The sequence below is a fragment of the Oryctolagus cuniculus genome, chromosome 7, assembly GCF_051225735.1.
Source record: "Oryctolagus cuniculus isolate XC-2025 breed Fujian yellow rabbit chromosome 7, ASM5122573v1, whole genome shotgun sequence".
NCBI classification, from domain to species: domain Eukaryota; kingdom Metazoa; phylum Chordata; class Mammalia; order Lagomorpha; family Leporidae; genus Oryctolagus; species Oryctolagus cuniculus.
This window is the reverse complement of record NC_142873.1, coordinates 81,254,613-81,279,264: the sequence shown is the minus strand read 5'-3', so window position 1 is coordinate 81,279,264 and position 24,652 is coordinate 81,254,613. Positions and strand designations below refer to the sequence as shown.

General features: G+C 38.7%; 1 protein-coding gene across 4 annotated transcripts in view; it reads left to right on the top strand.

Annotated features, from left to right (window-relative positions):
- ZNF326 (zinc finger protein 326) overlaps positions 1–21,864 on the top strand; it is a 31,858-nt gene extending 9,994 nt beyond the window's left edge. For 2 of the 4 annotated variants that reach the window (XM_070078085.2, XM_017346099.4), the window contains 7 exons: positions 3,081–3,279; positions 10,188–10,299; positions 13,384–13,531; positions 15,948–16,047; positions 16,626–16,756; positions 19,027–19,122; positions 20,662–21,864. In XM_070078085.2, coding sequence (XP_069934186.2) covers positions 3,084–3,279; positions 10,188–10,299; positions 13,384–13,531; positions 15,948–16,047; positions 16,626–16,756; positions 19,027–19,122; positions 20,662–21,039 — 1,161 coding nt within the window. In that variant the 5' untranslated portion in view covers positions 3,081–3,083 and the 3' untranslated portion in view covers positions 21,040–21,864. Of the gene's footprint in view, positions 1–382; positions 789–3,080; positions 3,280–10,187; positions 10,300–13,383; positions 13,532–15,947; positions 16,048–16,625; positions 16,757–19,026; positions 19,123–20,661 lie in introns of all 4 variants that reach the window. The other 2 variants (XM_089300388.1, XM_002715870.6) reach the window with 2 other exon arrangements.
- The last annotated feature ends 2,788 nt before the right edge of the window (positions 21,865–24,652 follow it).

Below are 24,652 nucleotides of genomic sequence, written 5' to 3'. Positions count from 1 at the left end.
GTAATTTTCAATAGTAGCAATGGATTCAAAGAAAGTTTGAGTAGTTTGTGAACTTTAGCAAATGAACCTTATCCAAGACTAGGGCTGGGCTTTAATGATAACAGTCAAATCTTCTTAATAAAATAAGAAAAGCTGCTAAAAAAGCATATTTTTAAGGTTTATGAAACTAAATTCCATTTAGAAACTGACTCAGATAGCTTTCTGTCTGGTCTCATGTTGAATTGCCCAGCCCTAATCAAGTGTGAATAAAAGTAGAACTGTATAATCCAGTATGGTATAAATGAATTTTAGTTGATAAATGTCATCTTATAATTTGTCTTTTGAATTGTCTAACATTAGTAAGCTTACTTTTGTTTTTTCCCTCACTGTGCAACTTTTCCAGGTTTGGACCTTATGAGTCTTACGACTCCAGGTCTTCTCTGGGTGGGCGAGATCTGTACAGATCTGGCTATGGTTTTAATGAACCCGAACAAAGCCGCTTCGGAGGTAGTTATGGTGGTCGATTTGAGAGCTCCTACCGGAATAGCCTTGACTCTTTCGGAGGTAGAAACCAGGGCGGGTCTAGCTGGGAAGCACCTTACTCCCGTTCAAAATTGAGGCCTGGGTTTATGGAGGACAGAGGAAGAGAGAATTACTCTTCCTACAGCAGTTTTTCTTCACCCCATATGAAGCCTGCACCTGTAGGCTCTCGGGGGAGAGGAACGCCTGCTTATCCTGAAAGTACGTTTGGAAGCAGAAACTATGATGCTTTTGGAGGACCATCAACAGGCAGAGGCCGAGGCCGAGGAGTAAGTACAACAGAATCTTTTCAGATTCTTTTCACTAGTCACTCTTTTAAACCCTTTCAAGACCATGGTTTTTAATTAGCATAAACACTGTTCATCCCAGTGTATTTTAAGCAAAAGCTGACTCATAACATAATTTTTAGGTTGACTGTAAAAGTTTTTCCAGCACCTCTGAAAGTAAGTGGCAGTTTAAGATGATTGTTGTAAAGTTGTGCCAAATCTCCCTTTGTTAAAAAGGTGAGGCTGTTAGGTTTGGTCTAAAAGGGGTTAAAAGGAGTTGCATTTTTCCTTGTAAACACTAGCAGTTTTGCTAGTGGGACAGTTTTGGATTATTGTAAAAGGTAATTGAACCCTTTTTGAGTTTTTGAGTAGGTTAAAGGTGCAATGTATGATAAAATGTTTATACTTTGTTAAACTGTAGCATGTAGAATTTCTTCATAGCTCCATGTTTCACATTAAACACAAGTTGATGATAGATCAGTATAGCCGAGCTATGTCTACACAGTAAAGAAGTTGAAGTGTTTAATAGATTGTAGAATTTTTGGTCAGTCTAATTTTGCCCAACTCACTCTCTTATGGTTATTTTATTTTCCCATGTGTCACTAGCTTTACTCTAGAGAAGTGATTTTCTACTTGGACAGACATGTTTATGGCTTATTCCTAGGAAGTAGTAGTTTGTAAATTATTGCTAAAATGAGTAAATATAAAAGTCCTCAGGTGTTTCAGGATATAGAGTTTGTAAAGATTATGCTTTAGATTTCTAGGTAGCTTGATTGATATGAAATTTTACCTGGTAAGGATATATAGATTGTGGGGTTATTAAGTAGTTTGATCATGTAAAGAATATTGTATTATTGTTATAAGATCTTTTAAAATTAGTTGCTCTTAGTATTTCCTGCTGAGGAAAATACTTGTGATAAAAAATGTGATAGGACACATGTTTTTGACTTTCATTAGCCTTTGGTACATCAGTGTAGTTTGTCATACCCGTATAGAAATTTTGCATTTTTAACAGTTACTCTTTACTTAACGTGAAATGCATTGCACCTTTAATGGATAATTAGTGAAGATTTTTCTGATGTGACTTTATAAATTAGCTGGAAACACTAATTTATTCAAGTATACTAGGCTGGATAGGTATTCCTGAACATAATATGCAAGTGTAAGCAACTGAGATGTTGCTTTTCCATTATACTTCATGACTGTAGGTTAATTGAAACTAGTTGGGGAAATAGGCTTTGGGTTTTGAAATTGAAGATCCATTCCAGTTTGAAAATTCGGAATACACTTCACATTATCCTGCTGCATATTATTTTTAGGCAAAGGACTTTTTCTTAATAAGACTTCAAGTATCAGTTTTGTTTTTATGACAGTAAAACATGTATTCCTGTACTGCCATTCTAGTCTGAATGGACTTTTCTTTCTTTCTTCTGATACTGAAGTAGATGAACCAGTAGGACCTTCATTTTTAATCTTCACTTGTACAATTCCCATTGGGTCCTTCTCTTCAGATAATTCCTCAATCTTTAATCTTACAAAAGTAAGATTAGCAGAATAAATTTCTGTGGGCATGTGGCCTCTAGGTGTAGTGGATTTTGTTAACGATGAGAGAAGAGGAAGGGACATAAAGAGTCGTTTGGTTGCATGACTCTTCACCTGTAAACTTTTGCTTGTTGGGCTTCTGGGTCAGAATATGTCTCTGTAGGTAAGAATGTGAATGGAACGTCAGATGCAATTCTTGATCTGAAGTGTGTCTTGGAAGTTGATGCATGGTTATGCTTTAACTCTCCTATTTCATACTAATGTTCCATCTCGCCTTCTCATTCCGTTTTTCAACAGGGAGACATTCTAAATGATTTCTGGATCTTTTTTACTTCAAACTACAAATATGGTCTTCTTTGTATACATTAGTTTTAAGCCAGGTTTTAGTAAAATAAAGATTTCTTTTAAGGTCTTTTCATGGGAATACATCAATTAGGAACTCTGAAGAGGAGTTGTCAGAGAGTTGTACAAGTGGTAACATTCTGACAGGCACATGTTGTTTATCATCTCAAGTAGTTTTGAATTGTGAAAATTAAAAAATAGGTAGGAATATTCATATTTGTTCTATTGGAAATAAAAATACTGATTCACTGGATTTGAGTTCATGTTATAATTCACAACATTTTTCAGTGTGTTTTTAGTTACATTCCAGAGAATTTTCAGGTGAAAATTAGTAGTTAACATAAAAATGTATAAATTCATATCTTACCTTTGGACAATATGCTAATATTTCTTGATTTCACAAATTTACAGCATATGGGTGATTTTGGAAACATTCATAGACCCGGAATTGTTGTTGACTATCAAAACAAACCCACCAATGTGACAGTTGCTGCTGCAAGAGGAATAAAGAGAAAAATGATGCAGCCATTTAATAAGCCCGGTGGAACCTTTATCAAGAAACCCAAGCTAGCCAAACCGATGGAGAAGATGAACCTCAGCAAATCACCAAGTAAGTAAGAGAAACATTGCTGTGGTTCAGGGTACTTTTTTATTTTGTTAAAGTCAATGCTTTTAGATAATTTGTTCTAAGTTTTTATAGAAAAACTGCCTAATAATTACAACTGCAGAAATTTGGCCTGTCCTTATTAATTATATATGTTCAGTGACTTCATTATTTAAATTTATTTTATTTGAGAAGTAGATAGTGTGTGAGAGTGAGAAAATGAGCTCCCATCTGCTTATTCACTCTCCAAATGCCCACAACAGCTGGACTGGGCAAGGCCAAAACTAGGATCTGGAAACTTAATTTAGGTCTTCCATGTGGTTGGCAGGAACTCAATTACTTGAGCTACCACTGCTGCCTCCTAGGGTCTGCATTAGCAGGAGGCTGGAGTCAGGAAATGGAGCCTAACATTGAATTCAGATATACCAGTATGGCATTTTAAATGCTGTTTCAGCTGCTAGGTCAGACACTTGCCCCTAATGACATCATTATTAATCATGCCTGAATATGCAAAGGTGCTTTTAATTTACATGCTGTGGTCTACTCTTTCCCTGAATCCTGTGTGACAGGCAGAGTTAGACAGAGAGACAGACAGAGAGAAAGGTCTTCCTTTTCCGTTGGTTCACCCCCCAATGACCGCTATGGCCGGCGTGCTGTGGCTGGTGCACCACGCTGATCCGAAGCCAGGAGCCAGGTGCCTCTCCTGGTCTCCCATGCTGGTGCAGGGCCCAAGCACTTGGGCCATCCTCCACTGTACTCCCAGGCCACAGCAGAGAGCTGGACTGGAAGAGGAGCAACTGGGACAGAATCCGGTGCCCCGACCGGCACTAGAACCTGGTGTGCTGGCAATTTTGAATTAGACCTTCTTGGTTGCTACATATATTGTTATAGGTGTTGTGCAGGATGTGGTCTGTTATATAACCTTTATCAGAACAAGGAGAAGAAAATTTTCATGGTTCCTGGTACTTGGAAAACTGTTTTAGAAAATTAACTTTTAATTTTCTGCATGAAATGACTTTTAGAGATAATCATATTTACATTAAAATCTAGAGCCAGTCTGAAAATGAAATTAAAAAAAAAAAGATTTATTTATTTATTTGAGAGGCAGAGATACAGAGGGAGAGACAGTGAGGTCTTCATCTGCTGGTTTGCTCCCCAGAGGTCGCAACCAGCACCGGGGCTAGGCCAGGCCAAAGCAAGGAGCAAGGAGCTTCTTCTGGGTCTCTTATATGGGTGCAGGGCCCATGCATTTGGGCCATCTTCCACTTGGTTCCCAGGGCATTAGCAGGGAGCTGAATTGGAAGTGGAACAGCTGGGACTTGAACCGGTGCCCATATGGGATGCAGGCAGAGGCTTAACTTACTACACTACAGTGCTGGCCTCTGAAAATGAAATGAAGCAATTTCATTCATGGCAGCATGAAAAAGAATAGAATACTTGGAAATACATTTAGCAAAAGAGGATAAAATTACACTCTGAAAACTGCAAGATATTGTGGGAAGCAATTAAAGAAAATTTATATAAGTTTTCACAAATTGGCAAGCTGAATACTGTGAAAATGGCATTACTCTTTGAACTCCTCTATAGATTCAATGTAATCTCTATCAGTTCCAGCTGATTTCGTTGCAGACATTGACAAGCTGGCTCCAAAATTCACAGGGAATTGTAAGACCCTGGAATAGCCAAAATAATCTTTAAAAAGACTAAGTAGAAGGAGTCACACTTCGTGATTTCAAAATTTCTTGTAGAGCAGGCATAATGAAGACCATGGCACTGGCACAGGGACAGGCTTAAATCAGTAGAACAGAATTGAGAGTCCAAAAATAAGCCAATACATCTATGATCAACTAGGATATCAAAGACTATTCAATGGGCAGAAAATATTTTTCAATAAATGGTGCTGGGACATGCAAAAGCCAAAATGCAAGAGCTAAGACTAAATACTGTTTGAACAAAATGTGGGGCAACTGTTCATGACTTGGGGTTTGGCAATAAATTCTCTTAATTCTTTTTTTTTTTTTTTTTTTAAGATTTATGTATTTGAAAGGCAGAGTTACAAAGAGGCAGAGAGAGAGAGAGATCTTCCATCTGCTGTTTCACTCCCCAAATGGCCACAATGAAGGAGCTGAGCTGATCTGAAGCCAGGAGCCTAGAGCTTCTTCTGGGTTTCCCATGCACATGCAGTGGCCCAAGGACTTGGGCCATCTTCCACTGCTTTCCTAGGCCATTAGCAGAGAGCTGGATTGGAAGTGGAGCAGTCGGGACTTGAACTCTTGCCCATATGGGATTTCAGCACTGCAGGCAGCTGCCATACCTGCTATGCCACAATGCCAGCTCTAGGAATTCTTATGACACCAAAAACACAGCTACAAATTAAAAGAATAGATAAATTGGACTTTATCAAGATCAAAATAGGGTTTCCAAGAATACCATTAAGAAAATGAGGGCCGGCGCCACGGCTCAATAGGCTAATCCTCCACCTTGCAGCGCCGGCACACCGGGTTCTAGTCCCGGTCCGGGCGCCGGATTCTTTCCCGGTTGCCCCTCTTCCAGTCCAGCTCTCTGCTGTGGCCCGGGAAGGCAGTGGAGGATGGCCCAAGTGCTTGGGCGCCTGCACCTGGCTCCTGCCTTTGGATCAGCGCGGTGCGCCGGCCGCAGCGCGCTGGCCATGGCGGCCATTGGAGGGTGAACCAACGGCAAAAAAGGAAGACCTTTCTCTCTGTCTCTCTCTCTCACTATTCACTCTGCCTGTCAAAAAAAAAAAAAAAAAAAAAAAAAAAGAGAGAGAAAATGAGAAGAACTCACACAGTGGGAGATACGCCAATCATACATCTGAAAAGGAACTTATATATAGAATATATTGTGAACTCATGCAAGTCAATAAAACAAATAACCCAATTAAGCAAAGAATATAAGTGGACATTTCTCCAGAAGAGAGATAAAAGTAGCCGATAAGCACATGAAATAGTGCTCAGTAATTAGTTATCAGGGTGTATTAGTTTTTCATTACTATAATGGAATACATGGGTCAGACAACTTTATAACAAGAAAAGATTTATTAAGCTCACAGTTTTGAATGTTTAGTATCTCTAGATTGGTGGCCCTATTGGTTTGGCTCCTGTGGAGGTGGTGGATGACATTGGTAGAATGTGTGCACAGGATGGATCACAGAGTGAGCCAAGAAGCGGGGCGGGGGTTGTGTGTGTGTGTGGCTGGACCCAACACAGGTTTTTATAGCCAATCCTCTAGTAAGAACTACTTTCTAAGGACATGCTTGCATGAACCTAAAGACCTCCTACCATGCCCACCCCCTATATAAAATAATTGCATTAAGTGTTATTTAGTAGCATTGATTTATGGGTTTGAGGTTTAAACATCTACATGAATTTGGGGGCCAAATCATAGTCAAACTGTAGAACAGGGAAATACAAATCAAGACTATTATCAGGTACCACTTCACATTGCCTGGAAATAAGAATCTTTAAGATGTAGAGAAGTCATAACCCTCATGCACTGCTAGGGGGAATGTAATATATGACAGCCACATGGAAAATAGTCTGGCAGTTCCTCAAACAATTAAATAAGATTATTATTTGACCTATCAGTTCTCTTCTTCATACCCAAGAGAAAGGAAAACACAAGTTCACACAAAAAAACTTACATGTGGATATTTATAGCAACATTATTTATAGTAGCTAAAAGGTGGAAACAACTCAAATATCCATCAAAAGATGGACAGATAAAGTGTGGTATGTACATATAATAGAGTATTGTTTATTTAAAAATGTAATTACTGATACATGCACAACTTAGATGAACCTTGAAAAGATTATTGCTAAATTAAAGGCAACAGTCATACAAATTCATCTATTTTATAATTCTATTCATGTGGAAGTACAGAATAGAAAAAATCATGGAGGCAGAAAATAGATTAATGGTTGCTTTGTGCTCTGGGGTAAAGATTGTAGGGGCCTGAGAAGTGATACTTAAAGAGTACTCAGTTTTATTTGAGAAGATGAAAATTTTTAAAATTGAGGCTGATGTTGTGGCATAGTGGGTTGAGCTGCCACCTGTAATGCTGTATGGGTGCCAGTTTGAGTCCTCGCTGTTCCACTTCCAATCCAGCTTCCTGCTAATGCACCTGGGAAAGCAGTGGTGCATGGTTCAAGTGCTTGGTCCCTTGCACACATATGGAAGACCTGAAGAAGTTCCTGGCTTCCACCTGGCCTAGCCCTGGCAGTTGGTTGCAGCCACTGGGGAGCGAACTAGCAGATGGAAGACCTCACTGTCTCTCCACCTCTAACTCTGACTTTCAAATAAATAAATTTTTTTTTTTTTTTTTAAGTCAGAGTTACACAGTGATAGAAGGAGAGGCAGAGAAAAAGAGAGGGAGGTCCCTCATCTGCTGATTCACTCCTCAATTGGCCACAATGGCCAGAGCTGCGCCGATCTGAAGCCAGGAGCCAGGAGCTTCTTCCCGGTCTTCCATGCAGATGCAGGGGCCAAAGGCCTTGGGCCATTTTCTACTGCTTTCCCAGGCCATAACAGAGAGCTGTAACAAGTAGAGCAGGTGGCAGCTTTACCTGCTACGCCACAACGCTGGCCTCCTAAATAAATCTTATTAAAAAGAAAATTTCTAAAATTAAGCATGGTAAAGGATGTTATGTTGATGAATACAAAACCATTGGATTGTATACTTCAAGTGGGTAAATTGTATGGTATAAGAATATAGCTAAATCAAGCTTCTCGAAAAAAGTTCAGAGCCAAATTACTCTTTTTTTTTTTTTAAAGATTTATTTGAGAGGTAGAGTTATATAGACAGAGGTGGTTCACTCACCAAATGGCTGCAATGGCCAGAGCTGGGCCTGTCCAAAGCCAGGAGCTTCTTTCAGGTCTTCCAGTGCAGGGGTCCAAGCACTTGGGCCATCTTCTGCTGCTTTCCCAGGCCATAAGCGAAGAGCTGGATTGGAAGAGGAGCAGCCGGGACACGAACTGGCACCCATATGGGATGTCAGTGGCACAGGCAGATGCTTAATGTACTATGCCACAGCTCTGGCCCCTTGTTCCTTTTTTTTTCTTTGAAATTTTATTTATCTATTTCATTTATTTGGAAGGCAGAGAGGAGAGAGGGAGAGGGGCATGGAGGGGGGGGGGAGGGGGAGAGAGAGAGAGAGAGAGATCTCCTGTCCACTGGTTTATTCCCCAGATGCTTACTACAGCCAGGGGTAGGCTGAAGCTAGGAGTCAGGAACTCAATCCAGGTCTCCAAAGTGTTTGTCAGGGACCCAGCTGCTTGACTGATAGCCTGCTGCCTCCCAGGGTATACTTTAGTAGGAAGCTAGAAGTGAGAGTGTAGCCTGGCCCAACCCTGGCTGTTGGGAATATTTAGGGAGTGAACTAGCAGGTGGGAAATCTCTATCTCTTTATCTCTATGATTTTCAAATAAATTAAAATATTAAAAAGAGATGAATAGAGCATAACAGTGTAGTGCATTCATTGAATGGAATATAATAAATATTAAGCTATAAAAAGGAAGTGCTGATAACATAGCACAACATGGGTGAACTTTAAAAACATGCTAAATAAAAACAAGCCATCCAAAAAGGCAGTAGACTCTACCATTCCATTTGTATGACATTCAAAATTGGCAAATTCATAGAGACAGATAGCAAATCAGTGCTTCCCAGAGCTTTAGGAAGTAGAGTAGCTACTTAATGGTTATGGGATTTCATTTGGCTGTTGAAAAAGTTCTGAAACTGCATAATGGTGATGATTGCACAACATTGTAAATGTACTTAATGCCACTGAATCATATACTTTTAAAAGGTAAATTTTATGTTTCATGTATTATCACAACAGTGGTTAAAAAGAAAAAATCTTATATTTTGGAGTTTATGCATTTTAACAAATAATGGGAGCGCCCCTACAGTATGAGCATGAAATTTTATATCCAGAGCTCTCTAGCATTCCTGAACTTGATTTTCTTTCTTTTTTAAATTATATTTATTTATTTGAAAGGCAGAGGTGGGTAGAGAGAGAGCATGTGTTCATCCACTGGTTCATTCCCCAAATGGCTGCAACAGCTAAGGCTGGGCAAGGCTGAAACCAGGAGTCAGGAATTCCATATAGGTTTCCCATGTGGATAGCAGGAACTCAAATAGTTGAACCATCATTTACTGCTTCCCAGGCTTATTATCAGGGAGCTAAATTGGAAGCACTGTAGCTGGGACTTGAATCAGCACTTTGATATAGGTTGTGGGTGTCCCCAGTGGTGGACTAACCCACTATGCCACAACACCCACATCTTTTTAAAATTATTTGTGAGGCAGAGAGAGTGCTTAGATCCATGGTTCTCTCCCTACATTCCTGTAACAACTGGGGATGGGACAGGCCAAGGCTAGGAGCTGAGAACTCAATTTTAGGTCTCTCGAGCATCAACTGCTGCCTCCCAGAGTGCATGTTAGCAGGAAACTGGATTGAGAACAGAGCTGAGACTTTCTCAGACACTCCAACATTGGATGTAGACTTCTTAACCCAGATAGATTAACTGCTAGGCTGAACTCCTCCCCCGGACGTAATTTCCAAGCTAGGTCAGTTTACTTCAGTGTTTTCAAAGTGTGTGTTCAAGATGATTTTAGATGATAAAGATATTATTGCTTAGAATAAGGGTAAGAGAAAATGAATAGGTTTAAAGAAAAATATGAGCAAATAATCAGCAAAATTTATGGTAGTATTCAAATAAAAGTTCATTTAATAAAGTTTCAGAAAGAGCAAACGATCTCAAACTTATTTTTCTGGTGAGTAACATTTAGGTTTACTTACTAAGTGAACCCTTTTATGCCTATACCTTAAGAACTGGTGATTTGAAGACAAAATGGAAAATTGATTTTTAGTTGTCACTTTCTTGTCTGATAGCAAAAACCGATCCTAAAAATGAAGAGGAAGAAAAGCGACGGATTGAGGCTCGGAGGGAGAAACAAAGACGCAGAAGAGAAAAAAACAGTGAAAAGTATGGAGATGGATACAGGTTTGTGCTTATTCGGGTCAGAATATTGGGCTCATTAAAAAGTAGCTCCCTAGAATAGGCAAATACATCAGTTAGAATACGAGAAAACTCTTGAGAGTCAAATGGAAAAGATTTTATTGGAAATATTGGAATACTTTTCATTTTTGATGTTTATATATTCATGCTGCTTAGAAAATATAAGAAACGGACTGTATTCATAATGGCATATAAAAATAGAATCCAGAAATTACAGTATTCTTTTAAAAAAAACCTTTGTTATAACATGAAGAGAACAACTAAGGCTTCTTGAGGTTTGACTTTTTTTTTTTGTTTTTTTCAAGATTTATTCATTTTACTTTAAAGGCAGAGAATCAAAGATCTTCCATCTGCTGGTTCACTCTGCAAATGGCCACAACTGGAGCTGGGCCAGTTCGGAGCTAGGAGCCAGAAGCTTCTTCTGGGTTTCCCACATGGGTACAGGGGCCCAAGGACTTGGGACATCTTCCACTGCTTTCCCATTTACATTAGCATAGTGGGTAAAGCCTCTGGCCTTCTGTCTGGGTACTCGGTTCATGTCTTGGCTACTCCACTTCCAATCTAACTGTATGTTAATGGCTTGGGAAAAACAGAAGATGGCCCAAGTGCGTGAGTTTTTGCCACCCACATGGGAGAACTGGAAGAAGCTCTTGGCTCCTAGCTTCAGCCTGACCCAGTGTGTAGTGAACCAGTGGATGGAAGATCTCTCTCTAACTCTGACTTCCAAATAAATAAATAAATCTTAAAAAAAAAAAAAAGAATTAACCTGCAGTTTAGAAAAGGACTAGTCTTAAGAAAACTGCTGTTTTTGGTCCTTGCGAGCATCTCTCCCACTCTTCTTTTGTTATTCCCTCTTTCCTGCAGAGGTAATGGGCCTAGTTACTTTGATTCGCAAATGAACTGAAGTTTACACTTTGTATCAAATGTGTAGGAGTTAACAGATTTCACTTTATAAGGTTGAATTTTCTATTTAACTCCTTTAAAGTATTTCTAATTACTTTCAGAGTACTTTACCCCTTAAAAATTGTAGATTTGGATAGGATCAGTCCATATTTATATAATGTAGTGCTTTGAAGAAAATGAAAGAACTTTTTCATTTAGTTTTTTAATAACTATAAATGTGAATATATATTTGATATAACCAAGAGAATGTAAGTTTAACTCAGTTGTCCAAATAGTCTAAAATTACTTCAGTTTACCCAAGCAGTTTTAAGTTAAGAGGATTAGGGATTAACTGTAAATCACTATTCTTTTTTTTATTTATTTATTTTATTTTTTGACAGGCAGAGTGGACAGTGAGAGAGAGAGACAGAGAGAAAGGTCTTCCTTTTTTGCCATTGGTTCACTCTCCAGTGGCCGCCACAGCTGGCGCGCTGCGGCTGGCGCACCGCACTGATGCAATGGCAGGAGCCAGGTACTTATTATCCTGGTCTCCCATGGGGTGCAGGGCCCAAACACTTGGGCCATCCTCCACTGCCTTCCCGGGCCACAGCAGAGAGCTGGCCTGGAAGAGGGGCAACCGGGACAGAATCTGGCGCCCGGACCAGCACTAGAACCTGGTGTGCCGGTGTTGCAAGGTGGAGGATTAGCTTAGTGAGCCGCGGCACCGGCCTGTAAATCACTATTCTTGTGATAAGGTGCTTTGCATATTTGAATGCTTTCAACATAATAAACATCATAGAAGTTTCTTAAGAAGGAACCAGGGGGAAAGGTTAGGTGTGTGAGAGCTGTTCACAAACAGCAGTATATAATGAAAGAATGTGAAAAGAGAAGTATAAAATTTGTTTTTTTAAAGTTTTTGAGAGAGACTTCCCATCTACTGTTTTGTTATTTATATGCCTGTAATGGCCAGGTATGGCCTGGCAGAAGCTAGGAGCTAGGAACTCCATCTGGGTCACTCAGGAGGGCAGCAGGGACCCAATTTCTTGGACCATCATCACTGCTTCCCAGGGTTTGTGTTAGTAGGAAACTGGAATTTGGAGCTGGGGGTGCTCCCATGTGGGATGCAGATATCCTAACATATCTTAATTGCTGTGCCAAATATCTCTTTCCTCCCACCCAAGGTAAATAAGGCTGCAGGGAAACCAAGTGTGGCTGCTTGAGGTGATAGTTGATCTAAATATAGTAGAGTTATAGGAGACAACCCAGATAGAGGGCAAAGCCTGAGGTAAAAGCAAAGAAGTAGGCATGTTTGACTCACATTACAAAATGGAAAGCTTTGTAGATTGAAATGACCCTAGTGGGTTGAAAGGTGTAATGCAACTGAACATTTGATGAGTCTATACTAAGTTAATAGAGATAGGAGAGATTAGCTAAAAACATTTGACTTTGTTTTTGAGCTTAAGGAACCAGTAAAAGCCTTTTGAATAATAGTGTGCTGTTACCTCTTTTAGGAAGTAATAGAGACTAACTGAATAATTATTATATACCAGGAACCATTCTAAAGGCTATATGTATTAGGTTGTTTTAACAAGTTCATGGAAATGCGTATTATGGCAAAATTATGCACAGATTTAAACATTTCACAATAAACTTATCTTCTAATTCCATTTTCCATGTACTTTTTGAAGTCCTCACCTTGTGTGTGCATTTTCCCACTCCAGACCTGTTAGTCACCTGAAGTAGTCATCAGATGACAGGACTTTTGATCATAGGTGTAAATTATGGTTGTCTGCAGAGCCACCTGGCTTTGTGGATTGCTGACTTAGTGGTTTAAAACCTTGAGGATGAAACAATGTGAAATAAGTTGTAGGACTTTGGAACTTGATACTTCACAAGGTTTGTTTTGACTTCAATGGTCTAGGTTTGGAAGTGTGTTTCTTAAAGATCACTGATTCCATTTTTCCTGCCTAGGAGCCCCAAGCTTGGCTAGAAATGCCAAGTTGCTGTAACCACTTTTCCATCCAAAGAAATGAAGTATAAAGAAATGGTTTTTCAGGCTTATGCTAACTTTACATTAATCATAAAATGGAAGAAATCACTTTAGACTGCTTAAAGTAGTTTTAATGATATCTTTTTATGAACTCTGGGTATGATAATATTTAGAGAAAAATATTTTTTGCCTTGCAGAATGGCTTTTACATGTTCATTTTGTAAATTTCGAACATTTGAAGAAAAAGATATTGAACTACATCTGGAAAGTTCTTCACACCAGGAGACATTAGATCATATTCAGAAACAAACCAAATTTGATAAAGTAGTCATGGAGTTTTTGCATGTAAGTAGCATTTTCTAAATTTTTATTCAGTTTCCCATTTCCTACTCTGTTTCTGAAAATGTAATTATTTAAAAAAGAATTAATTTAAAATAAACCCACAATTAGATGTGAATTCCTCTATAACAGAACTTGGATTTGTTATTCGAGAAATTATTCTGTATTTTTTGTGGTAGTTCCTGGCAGAAATGTCCGAACAAGAATTCTTTTAATAATTGTATTTTGATGTAGATTCAGGTATCATCTATTGAGGGTCCACTGTATATGGGGTGGTAGGTACTTTGATTCATTTTTTCAGTTGAACCTCATGCTACTCATCTTTACCACAAAAGTTCATGTTCAGAGCAGTTTAGTGAGTGGCAAAGTCTAAATTCAGATTCAGAAAGCCTACTGTATGTTTAGTATCCTTTGTTTTATCCTTTGTATTAGTAGATGATTATCAGCTTAACATTCTTTCTTGAAAACCTGTGAATGCTGCTATATCAGGCACTGGAAACACAAACAATACTACTTTCAATAAACTAACAAAAATTTGAAATACACTACATTCACAGTTACACAGTTAATACAGCAAAATGGAAATGCTAAGAATGTAGAACTATTGTAGGGTTTAGAAGAAGGGGAAGATAGCTGGGACAAGGAATGCTAAAAGCAGGGACTTGAACTCAATGAGTTGCTAATTGTAAATAAATAAATTTTGGCAGAAGAGATGGAATTACTAGAAGGTTAGAAATACAATGATTGAATGATCATTCAAATTTCTATACCCTCACAGAATTGTGTTCCTTAATTAAAATTTCTTTTCTGTGATTACTTTCCTTAGTAGGTTTTTATTTGTCATTTGTGACCTGAATACTTGCCTACTGTGAGCTGACCTCCTGACTTCTAGCTTTGTTATTGTTAAGCTTTATTTTATTTGAAAGGCAGAGTTAGAGAGGCAGAGACAAGAGGGAGATCTTCCATCCACTGGTTCACCTCCCAAATATCTTCAACAGCCAAGGGTAGGCCAGGCTGAAGCCAGGAACCAGGAGCTTCATCTGGGTTTCTCACATGGGTAGCAGGGGCCCAGGCACTCGGGCCATCCTCCTACTGCCTTCCTAGGTGCATTAGCAGGGTGCCTGATCAGAAGTGGAGCTGCCTGGACTTGATGTGAAGCCCATATGGAATGCTGGTGTCAGAGGCAGTGGCTTAACCCTCTGCGCTACAGTGCTGGCCCTTCTAGCTCTTTTGAAACAATTAAAAAATGTATGTAACATTATTTGGAATTTGAGGTGGAGGGGGAGAGAGAAATGACTGAATGTATATCTCCCATACCTTGGTTTACTCCCAAAATGCCTGCAACGGCCAAGACTTGTCTAGGCTGAAGCCAGTAGCCTGGAACTCAGACCAAGTTTCCCACATGGGTTATAGGGACCCAGCTACTTGAGCCATTACTGCCACCTCCCAGGATTTGCATTAGTAAGAAGCTAGAGTTAGTTGAGTGTGGAGAGGGACTTGAATCTAGACACTCTGGTTTGGGGTGTCAGTGTTCCAAGCTGTGTCTTGATTGCTATGGCAAATGCCTCTCCCTTTCTAGTTCTCTTTCATGTCTCTTATATGCCTAAAATATGTTTTGAAAATGGAATACTTTTTATAATTTTCTAGTATTTTTTTTAACAGATTTTTTAATTTATTTGAGAGGTAGAGTTACAGACAGAGAAGGAGAGACAGAGGTCTTCAATCCACTTCCCAGTTGGCTAAAGTGGCCAGAGCCAGGAGCTTCTTTCGGGCCTCCCATGTGTGCAGGGGTCCAATCACTTGGGCCATCTTCTGCTTTCCCAGGCCATAGCAGAGAGTTGGATAAGAAGAGGGGCAGCTGGGACATTTACCAGTATCCACATGGGATGCTAGTGATTGCCTAATATTCTAGTATTTTATGATAATCTTTTAAACTATGTTGTGAGCTCCTTAAGAACCAATATTAGTGGGGCCGGCTCCATGGTGCAATAGGTTAATCCTCCGCCTGCAGTGCCGGCATATGGGGCACCAATTCTAGTCCTGGCTGCCCCTCTTCCAATCTGGCTCTCTGCTATGGCCTGTGAAAGCAGTAGAAGATGGTCCAAGTGCTTTGGCCCCTGCACCTACATGGGAGACAGGGAAGAAGCACCTGGTTTCTGGCTTCGGATCGGCGCAGCTCCAGCCGTTGCAGCCATCTGAAGAGTAAACCACCGGAAGGAAGACCTTTTTCTCTGTCTCTCCCTCTCACTGTCTGCAGCTCTACCTCTCAAATAAATAAATAAATCTTTAAAAAAAAATAAAATAAAAGGAACCAGTATTAGTTCTTTTGTAGCACATATTCAGTCTTCCAGAGAATGACCATGGTGTTAAGCATGTAGTCAATGTTGATTTAAAACTATTTGAATTCTGGTTTGTTTTTTAGGAATGTATGGTAAATAAATTCAAGAAAACATCTCTCCGTAAACAACAGGCAAATAATCAACCAGAAATAGTCAAAATAATTGAAAAAGATGTTATGGAAGGTAAGTATTTAAACAAATTGTTTTAGAAATTTACCTGGATGTTTTATATAAATGTCAATGTAAATGACAACCCTTGGAGTGATATAGTGCTATCATATGTGCTGTAGCCCAAAATGAATTATCAGAAATGGACACCTTTTATTTCTTGTTGCCATGTTACAAATTTATGAAGACCTACTTCATTTCTGCTTCTGTATCTCCTTAAATGCTGCTTTTGTTCAAATCCTTATCCTCATGACAGTTGCTAACTTTCAAGTAAAATAAATAATAAATCTTTAGAAAAAAGAAAAATATATGAATCTTTTTTTAAAGGGTAATTTAAAATATTTATTTATTTTCATCTACTTGAAAGGTAGAGTAACAGAGAGAGAAATTTTCAATGATTTGGGTGGCAGTGGCCCAAACACTTGACCTGTCATCTGCTACCTCCCAGAATGCATTATCAGGAAGCTGGATCATAAGTGGAAGTGTTGGGACTTGAACCAGCATTCTATTATGGGATGCAGTCATTCTAAGTGGCAGCTTAATCCACAATGTTTACCCCAATTATGGTGTTAATAATTGGATTCCTTTTTTAGGTGTTAATGCAGATGATCACATGATGAAAGTGGAGACTGTTCACTGCAGTGCTTGCAGTGTATATATTCCTGCTTTACATAGTTCAGTTCAACAGCACTTAAAGTCTCCTGATCATATTAAAGGGAAACAGGTAGGTATTGATTAGTTTTAAGAAAGTTATAATTTGTTGGATTATCCATTAATTCTTTGAGGCCGTTGCATACCTACCCACCTACATACAGTCCTGGTCATTTCAATGTGTATGATTTTAAGCATATTCAGAGATGTACTATGGTGTAGAAGTTAAGATTGTGTGCTCTGCAGCAAGACTTCCTGTGTTTGAATCCTAGTTCAGTAATGTGTTAATAAGCAACTAAGTTGCTTTGTCTAGGTTTACATAACTATAAAACAAAAAGTGGAGGATATTATAGTTATGTCTAAGTTCTCTATAAGTTATGTCTAAGTGCTTGCAAAAGATGTATCATTCTTGGGTTCTTTAAGTTTCTCCAAAAATGCTTTAAAAAAAGTGAAATTAACTTTGAGATGCAATGACTTTGAATAACTGTTGTCTTGACTGTTGAGGAAGTTTTTTTTTTTTTTAATATACAGTTTGTTGAACTCTACTTAGTATACAGTTAATCTACTGTGTATAGAGTTAATTCAAAATAGAGCTTAGTAAAAAATAAGACTGGGAATAGCAGAGAGAGGAGGAAAAGGGGTGGGAGTGTGGGTGGGAGGTTAGGTACAGTGGGAAGAATCACTGTGTTCCTAAAGTTATATTTATGAAGTGCATGCAGTTTATATTCCTTAAATAATAGGTTTCTTTGGGGAAAAAATGGACAATCATTTTACTCCTTTTTTTTAAAAAAGATATATTTATTTGAAAGTCAGTTACACAGTAAGAGGATAGGCAGAGAGTTACACAGTAAGAGGATAGGCAGAGAGAGAGGTCTTGAATCTGCTGGTTTACACCCCAATTCGCCATAACAACTGGTGCTGGGCTGATCTGAAGCCAGGAGCTTCTTCTGGGTCTCCTACACAGATGCAGGGGCCCAAGGATTTGGGCCATCTTCCACTGCTTTCCCAGGCCATAGCAGAGAGCTGGATTGGAAGTGGAGCAGTCAGGACTCAAACCAGCACCCATTTTTAAGGTTTAGAATAAATAAAACATATAAGGGAGTTAAAATAGTGCATAGTCATAGTAAGCAAAAATAATGGATGTTGAACCACTTATGTTCTTAACTTTTGGTACAAAACAGTTCTGAGAGTATGTGTTAGAACAAAAAGAGTAAAGATTTGATTATAACTGATAAATTTTTCTGAAGGCTGGGAAAAAGAAATTTAAAAACTAAGATTATCAGTTATAATCTATTGTTACAGCTTATGAATAGAATGTCCCTGAAAATTTTACTGTGTTTTTTTTTTTTTTTTATTCTAAAGATTTATTTTATTTATTTGAAAGGCAGAGTTACAGAGAGGAAAAGGCAGAGCTTCCATCCACTGGTTTACTCCCTAAATTACCTCAGTGGCCAGGGCTGGGCTAGCCTGTACTAGCCTATACTGGGCTTTCCTATACTATTGCATCTGGTTCTCCCACATGGGTGGCAGGAGAGTAAGTACTTGAGCCATCTTCCTCTGCTTTCCCAGGTGCATTAGCAGGGAGCTGGATCAGAAGTGGAGCAGCTAGGACTCAAACTGGCTCTCAGATGGGGTGTCAGCCTCGCAGTCAGTGGCTTAACCTGCTGTACCACAGTGCTCGCCCTGACTTTTATTAGCATATTTCTGCTTCTGTTTAGACTGGTTTTATTTAGTTGAATTTATTTCAAACACTACAAATTTATATTGTGAGAAATTAGTTCTTTTGGAAAAGCAAATTTAAAGATTCAAATGTTAAAGTCATAGATTTTAAGTAGAGCATCCTTAAATTAATATTTTGTATTGAAATGAACCTCATTTTAATTTTTTTGTTTATCCTTTCTTATCTCTTAAAATCCCTTTGACACCTTTTTAGCAAACAGACATGCCATTATTAGCCTGTCCTCCTCTGTATAGTAAAGTCTTGAAATGACAATAGTCCAGAGGAAGACTAATAACTGTTATGGTCTAAAAAATTATTCTTCCTCTTTTGATAGCATGAAAGTCAATAATTGGAAGAGGGGAAGTAGGTGTAGAGTGGAAAGGAAAGCAACTATCCTGTGGATCTAGACTTAAAGAGTATTTGGGGAGTGAGCATTTTTTTAATTAAAGCTTGTCATCTTACTGAATCTGCATTGTTTAATCTATAGGTGATTTAGATTGTGGTCACAGTAGCCATTGTTACTCTCTACCTTAGTTAGCTAGAAAAGGGTTTTAGCATTAACATACTATTTTAATTGTAGAAATTCCTTTCGTGACATATACTCATTGTGTTCTTTTTCATAGGTTTATAAGGAACAAATAAAAAGAGAGAGTGTCTTGACTGCTACTAGCATTTTAAATAATCCAATAGTGAAGGCACGATATGAACGTTTTGTTAAGGTAAGATTTGAGGACAAAAGCTTTTTAGTTAACATTGCAGTGCAATAATTAAATGGTAATATAATTAAATAGTAATAGCCCTTCGTGATATTCAAATACAACACAGGAAGAATTTTACACAGTATCTTGCATATAAGTGAAACACCCCCCCCCAACCTCCTAATTATTGGAATTTGGGAGGAGAGGAGTAGTAACTGATTCCTCTTACCCTCTTTCTACTTCAGAATCAGTTGAGAAGTAGACAAGAGACAGAAGATAAAATGTTTGTTAAAATCACTGTGGGATCAGGGCATACGTCTATTTTGAGAGCTTGATGGGAAATTGTGAAAATAATTACTGGACATTGCTGCCATCTGAATTCCAATTATATCCTCTGTTTGAAACTGTGTGATCTAATTATCAAATCTAATGGTTTCTTAAGAATTTTAGCATTGTTATTTTAAACATAAAAAGTAAAACAGGTAGTAAAATCCTCAAGAATCCTCATTCAGCTTTAACAATGGCAAACTCTGTTTTTCAATCTTTTTCTCTTTGGTTAGCAAACATTGTTTATCACTTCTTTTTGAAGCTGTTTTGATACATGATACTTTACTATCCTGCTTTTCCTCCTGCACCAAATGTCTTTTTTCTTCTGCCCCCATGTATAGACATTTTCATAAACCTTTATCCTCATCTTTGTTTTCTACTTTTTCAGTCCTACTTCAGAGCTATCCCATTTATAGCTTGTTTTCACTATACACTTTATACAAGCAATTCTTTGGACTCTTTTTCTTTTATAGTTGCTGTTAGACATTTAGATATCTTAAATTCTAGTTATATATAACATCACTTACTCCTTCCCCTTTTCAAGTTCCAATTTGCGTGTTCTGTTAATGCTGTCACCACATCTTTTACATATCCCTTTTCTGGGCTATTAGAGTAGCTCTCTCACTAGTATTTCTTTTCTTGCTTCATCTTATGGTATAGCATCAGTTGTGGTACTTTCCTTCTTAATAGACTTTATTGCTTTTCATTTCTTACTGCATTAATATTCTTCTGATATGCTCCAGTTATATGAGATTTGACCTAAGCATAGGAGTCATATTAAAATGTAAAAGTTGTACCTGTGAATGTTTACTGAATTAATGATTTGTCTTTTTTTTTTTTTTTTTTAAGTAGAAGTAAGGCATGGTACCTAGTAGGTAAGACAAGGTACCTGATTTTCATTTTCATTTAAAAGAGATTCTAGAACAATAATACACTGAATACTGGTGTGATTAGGTAGAATGTAAATATTTGTACAATCTATTTGTTTCTACCCAAAACCACTTTTGTCATACTGTATGACTTCAAAAATTCAGTTAAGAAGAAAATATGGCCTATGAGCTCTAGTTTGTATGGTATAATGACTTACATGGTCATTATATAAGTAGGTACTTAAAAATATTTAATGGAAAAATCTATTCAAATAAAAATTTTTTTCATGATATAGCAAATAAAAATTTCATGGATTCAAAAATTGATATTCTGATTTTAAAAACCATTTCTCAATATTTTTAGGGTGAGAATCCTTTTGAAATTCAAGATCATGCTCAGGATCAACAAACAGAAGGAGACGAAGAAGATGAAGAAAAGATTGATGAACCTGTTGAGGAGGAAGATGAAGAGGAGGAAGAAGTAGAGGAAGGGAGGGAAGCTGAGGAAGTAGAAGAAGCAGAGGATGCAGGAGAAGTTGAAACAGTAGAAGGAGAGGGGGACGTAGAGGGAGTGGAAGAAGTCGGGGCAGTGGGGGAAGTCGGGGCAGTGGGGGGAGCTGAGCCAGTGGGGGAAGTAGAGGGAGGGGAAGAAATAGAGGGAAGGGGAGAAGTAGAGGGAGTAGAGGAAGAAGCAAAGGAAGAGCCTGTTGATGTCCCCGTTGAGCAACCTGAAGAAAATTAAATATAAGGCATTAGATTTAAAGAGAGCTTTAAATTTCTGTACTAATATGGGAAAGGGTAAGAATTTAATAGCTTAAAATATGAGTTAATATTCATGTTGCATGCATTCCACACATTAAAATTTGTTTTATATAATTTCTAAATGTTTGACATTTGTTTAATAAAATGAAGGTAAGACTATTTTAGTTTAGTTTTTATAGCTCCAAACAGATCTGGTAAATTGTTTGTATAATTTTTAAGTTTAATTTTTGTTACTTTATTGATGTTAAGGATGACAGATGTGTATTGTTAGTGTATCTATTCTAATCATTTGAACTTAAATGCTGCTCTTGGGAGTGAATATTCAAGTGTGCATTAATTTTTTGAATACTTACCCTAGAAGAGATACACTGGGCAAGTATTTTGTGCTCTGATTGTGTATTTTTTTACTGCATTGGACATTGAATAGTAATTTGCGTTAAGATACGCTTAAAAGCTTTTGTGACCATGTTTCCCTTTGTAGCAATAAAATGTTTTTTACAAAAACTTTCTCCCTGAATTAGCAATTTAAATGAAATAGTTCACCAATTAAATGAGTATTTACAAATCAAGATTTGCCTTAATGTATGAATTCAGCTCAAAAGTATTAAAGTATTTCAGAATGATTGAGAAGACTTGAAAAAATAAACTTTCTCAATCATATTTTTAAAAAGTATGACAAAATTTTTTTTAAAGCATTTCACATAGAGGTCAGTCTGTAGCTGACCTTGTTTATACTTGTTTTCATTTGTTCCTTTTCTCTGTGCCTGTGTCAAATCTTCCTGAAAATACATTTGAATACAAATAAGTTTTCTGCAGTTGTGTTAGTTCTTTTGTCATTTTTTTTTAATGTAGCCTTTAAAACTATTATTTATTTGAGAAAGTAGAAAGAGAGAGCCTCTCTACTGACTTGCCACCTAAATAGCCTGAAAAAGCTGGGCTAGGCTGGGACAAAGTCAGGAGCTGGAAACTCAATCCAGGTCTTCCACAGGGGTGGCACGACCTGACCATTTGAGTCATCCCTGCTGCTTCATGGGGTGTGCATTAGCAGGAAGCTGGAATCAGGAGCCAGAGCTGGCAATGAAACCCAGGCAGTCTGAAGTGGGATGCAGGCATCCTAAGTGGTCTCTTAAATGCTAGGCTAGACATCGGCTTAGTCATGTCTGTTTTAGACTGGAGAGTCCAAAACTGCTTTTATGGTAAGGATTTTCAAAAAATGATTTATTTATTTGAAATGCAGTAAAACAGAATTTTTCCATCCACTGATTCACAGCCCATGTGTCTACAACAGATCTGGGCCAAGTTGATACAAGGAGCCAGGAACTCTATTTGGATTTCCCACATACTGCCTTCTTGAGTGCATTAGCAGAAAGCTGGATCAGAGCCAGAGCAGCTGGGACACAAACCTGCACTCTTATATGGGATGCCAGTATCACAAGCAGTAGCTTAACCTGCTGCAGGACAGTGCCAGCCCCTTTAATAAGGATGTGTATAAGATCTTTACTATTACTCCTCTGGCTTTTGTTTCTAAGTATTTATTTTCTTTGTTAGCAAGATACATTTTTCTAATAGCCAAAGCAATTTATTTAGAACATACACGGTTTAAGTCAGATGCATAGCTGTGGACTGTCGTATGTCTTTTTATAACTTTCTGCTTCTATCTGTCAGATATTCTATTATTTCCAATATGTGTCTGTCCACTTTCTGCCACCACTGCTACTAACACAGTTCAAGTCCTAATCATCTCTTTCCTGGATTATTGGAGTGGTTTATTAATTAATCTTGTTTTCATTCTCACCTTACTAGACTCAGTTTTCTATACAGAACTGGAACCTTTAAAAGTGTAATTAAGTTGCTGCTAATCTCCTACATGCTTCTGTACATGGGCAGTCCAAACCCATCCTAGAGATCAACCCTGGCCTCCTTTCCAACTTTACATCGTGTTATCCTTCCCACCAGCCATTACCTTCTGTACATTTTTGATGGGAGTTTTTCCTATAATGACTTTTTTTCCCAAAGATTTTTATGTATTTGAGAGGTAGAGTTACAGACAGAGACAGACAGGTTTTCGTCTGTTGCTTCACTCCCCAAATGGCTGCAATGGCTGGAGCTGTGCCAATTTGAAGCCAGGAGCCAGGTGCCTCTTCCTGGTCTCCCACGCGGGTGCAGGGGCCCGATGACTTGGGCCATCTTCCACTGTTTTCCCAGGCCATGGCTGATAGCTGGATCAGAAGTGGAGCAACCGGCACTCAAACCTGCATGCATATGGGATGCCAGCACTGCAGGTGGTAGCTTTCCCCGCTATGCCACAGTGCTGGCCCCTGGAGCTGAGTCCCAGCTGCTTTGGTTCTGGTCTGGCTCCCTATTAAGATGTCTGGCAGGGTGAGCAGAAGATAGCCCAAGAGTTTGGGTACCTGACATTGACATGGGTGACCTGGATGGAGTTTCTGGCTCCTGGCTCCAGCCTGGCCATGCTCCGGCTGTTGGCAGCTATTTGGTGAGTGAACCAGTGGATTGAGGATTTCTTTGTCTTTCCCTCTTTTTGTTGCTCTACCTTCAAATAAAATAAACATTAAACAAGTCTTTTCTGTACTTTCTGTAGCCAATAGCTGCTAGTTTTCCTTAGCAGACTCTTCCTCCTTCAAGTGCACTTAGGAATGGAGAAGCTTTTTTCTGCCAAGGGCCATTTGGATATTTATAAGATTCATGGACCATACAAAATTATCAACTTAAAAATTAGCCTGTTGAATATCAAGTCCTGCCTGTGTTTGCCTTGGCATGGCCAGACCAAGTGATTTCTTGGGCCTTATGTGGCCCTATGGCCAGATGTTTCCTACCCGTGAGAAGTGTTAGAAAAGGCAACAGTTTTTAAAATTTTTTTAGATTGATTTATTTTATTTGAAACAGGTATAGAGCGGGAAAGGAAGAGGCAGAGAGGGTTCATTTCATAAATGGCCACAATGGCCAGGGCTGGGCCAGACTGAAGCCAGGAGCTTCACCAGGTCTCTCATGCAGGTGCAGAGGACCAAGCACTGGCGCCATCTTCAGTTACCTTCCTAGGCCTACCAGCAGGGAGCTGGATCAGAAGTGGGGCAGCCGGGACTTAAACGTTTTTGTTAAAGTGAGGATTTGGGGGATTACCCCAGACTTACTAGAGCATATTCTTTCAAAGTGATGTATTTTCACAAGTGTCCTAGGTGATTCTGAAGGTGCTGGTTCATGGCTGCGAATACTGTTAGAGTCCTTAACCAAGTGTTTGTTGTCTGTGACTCTCAGATTTCAAAGTAGGAGTTTTTTGCATTTTAGTAAGTTAGGGGCCAGCGCTGTGGCATAGCGAGTAAGGCTGCTGTTTTCAGGGCTGGCATCACATATGGGTGCCAGTCCAAGTCCTAGCTGCTCCACTTCCGATCTAGCTCTCTATGCCCTGGGAAAGCATGGCCCAAGTCCTTGGGCCCCTGCATCTGTGCGTCTGTGTGGAATACCAGGAGTAAGTTCCTGGCTTCTGGCTTTGGATGGGCTCAGCTCCGGCCCTCATGGCCATCTAGGGAACGAACCATTGGATGGAAGACTTCTCTAACTCTGCCTTTCAGATAAAT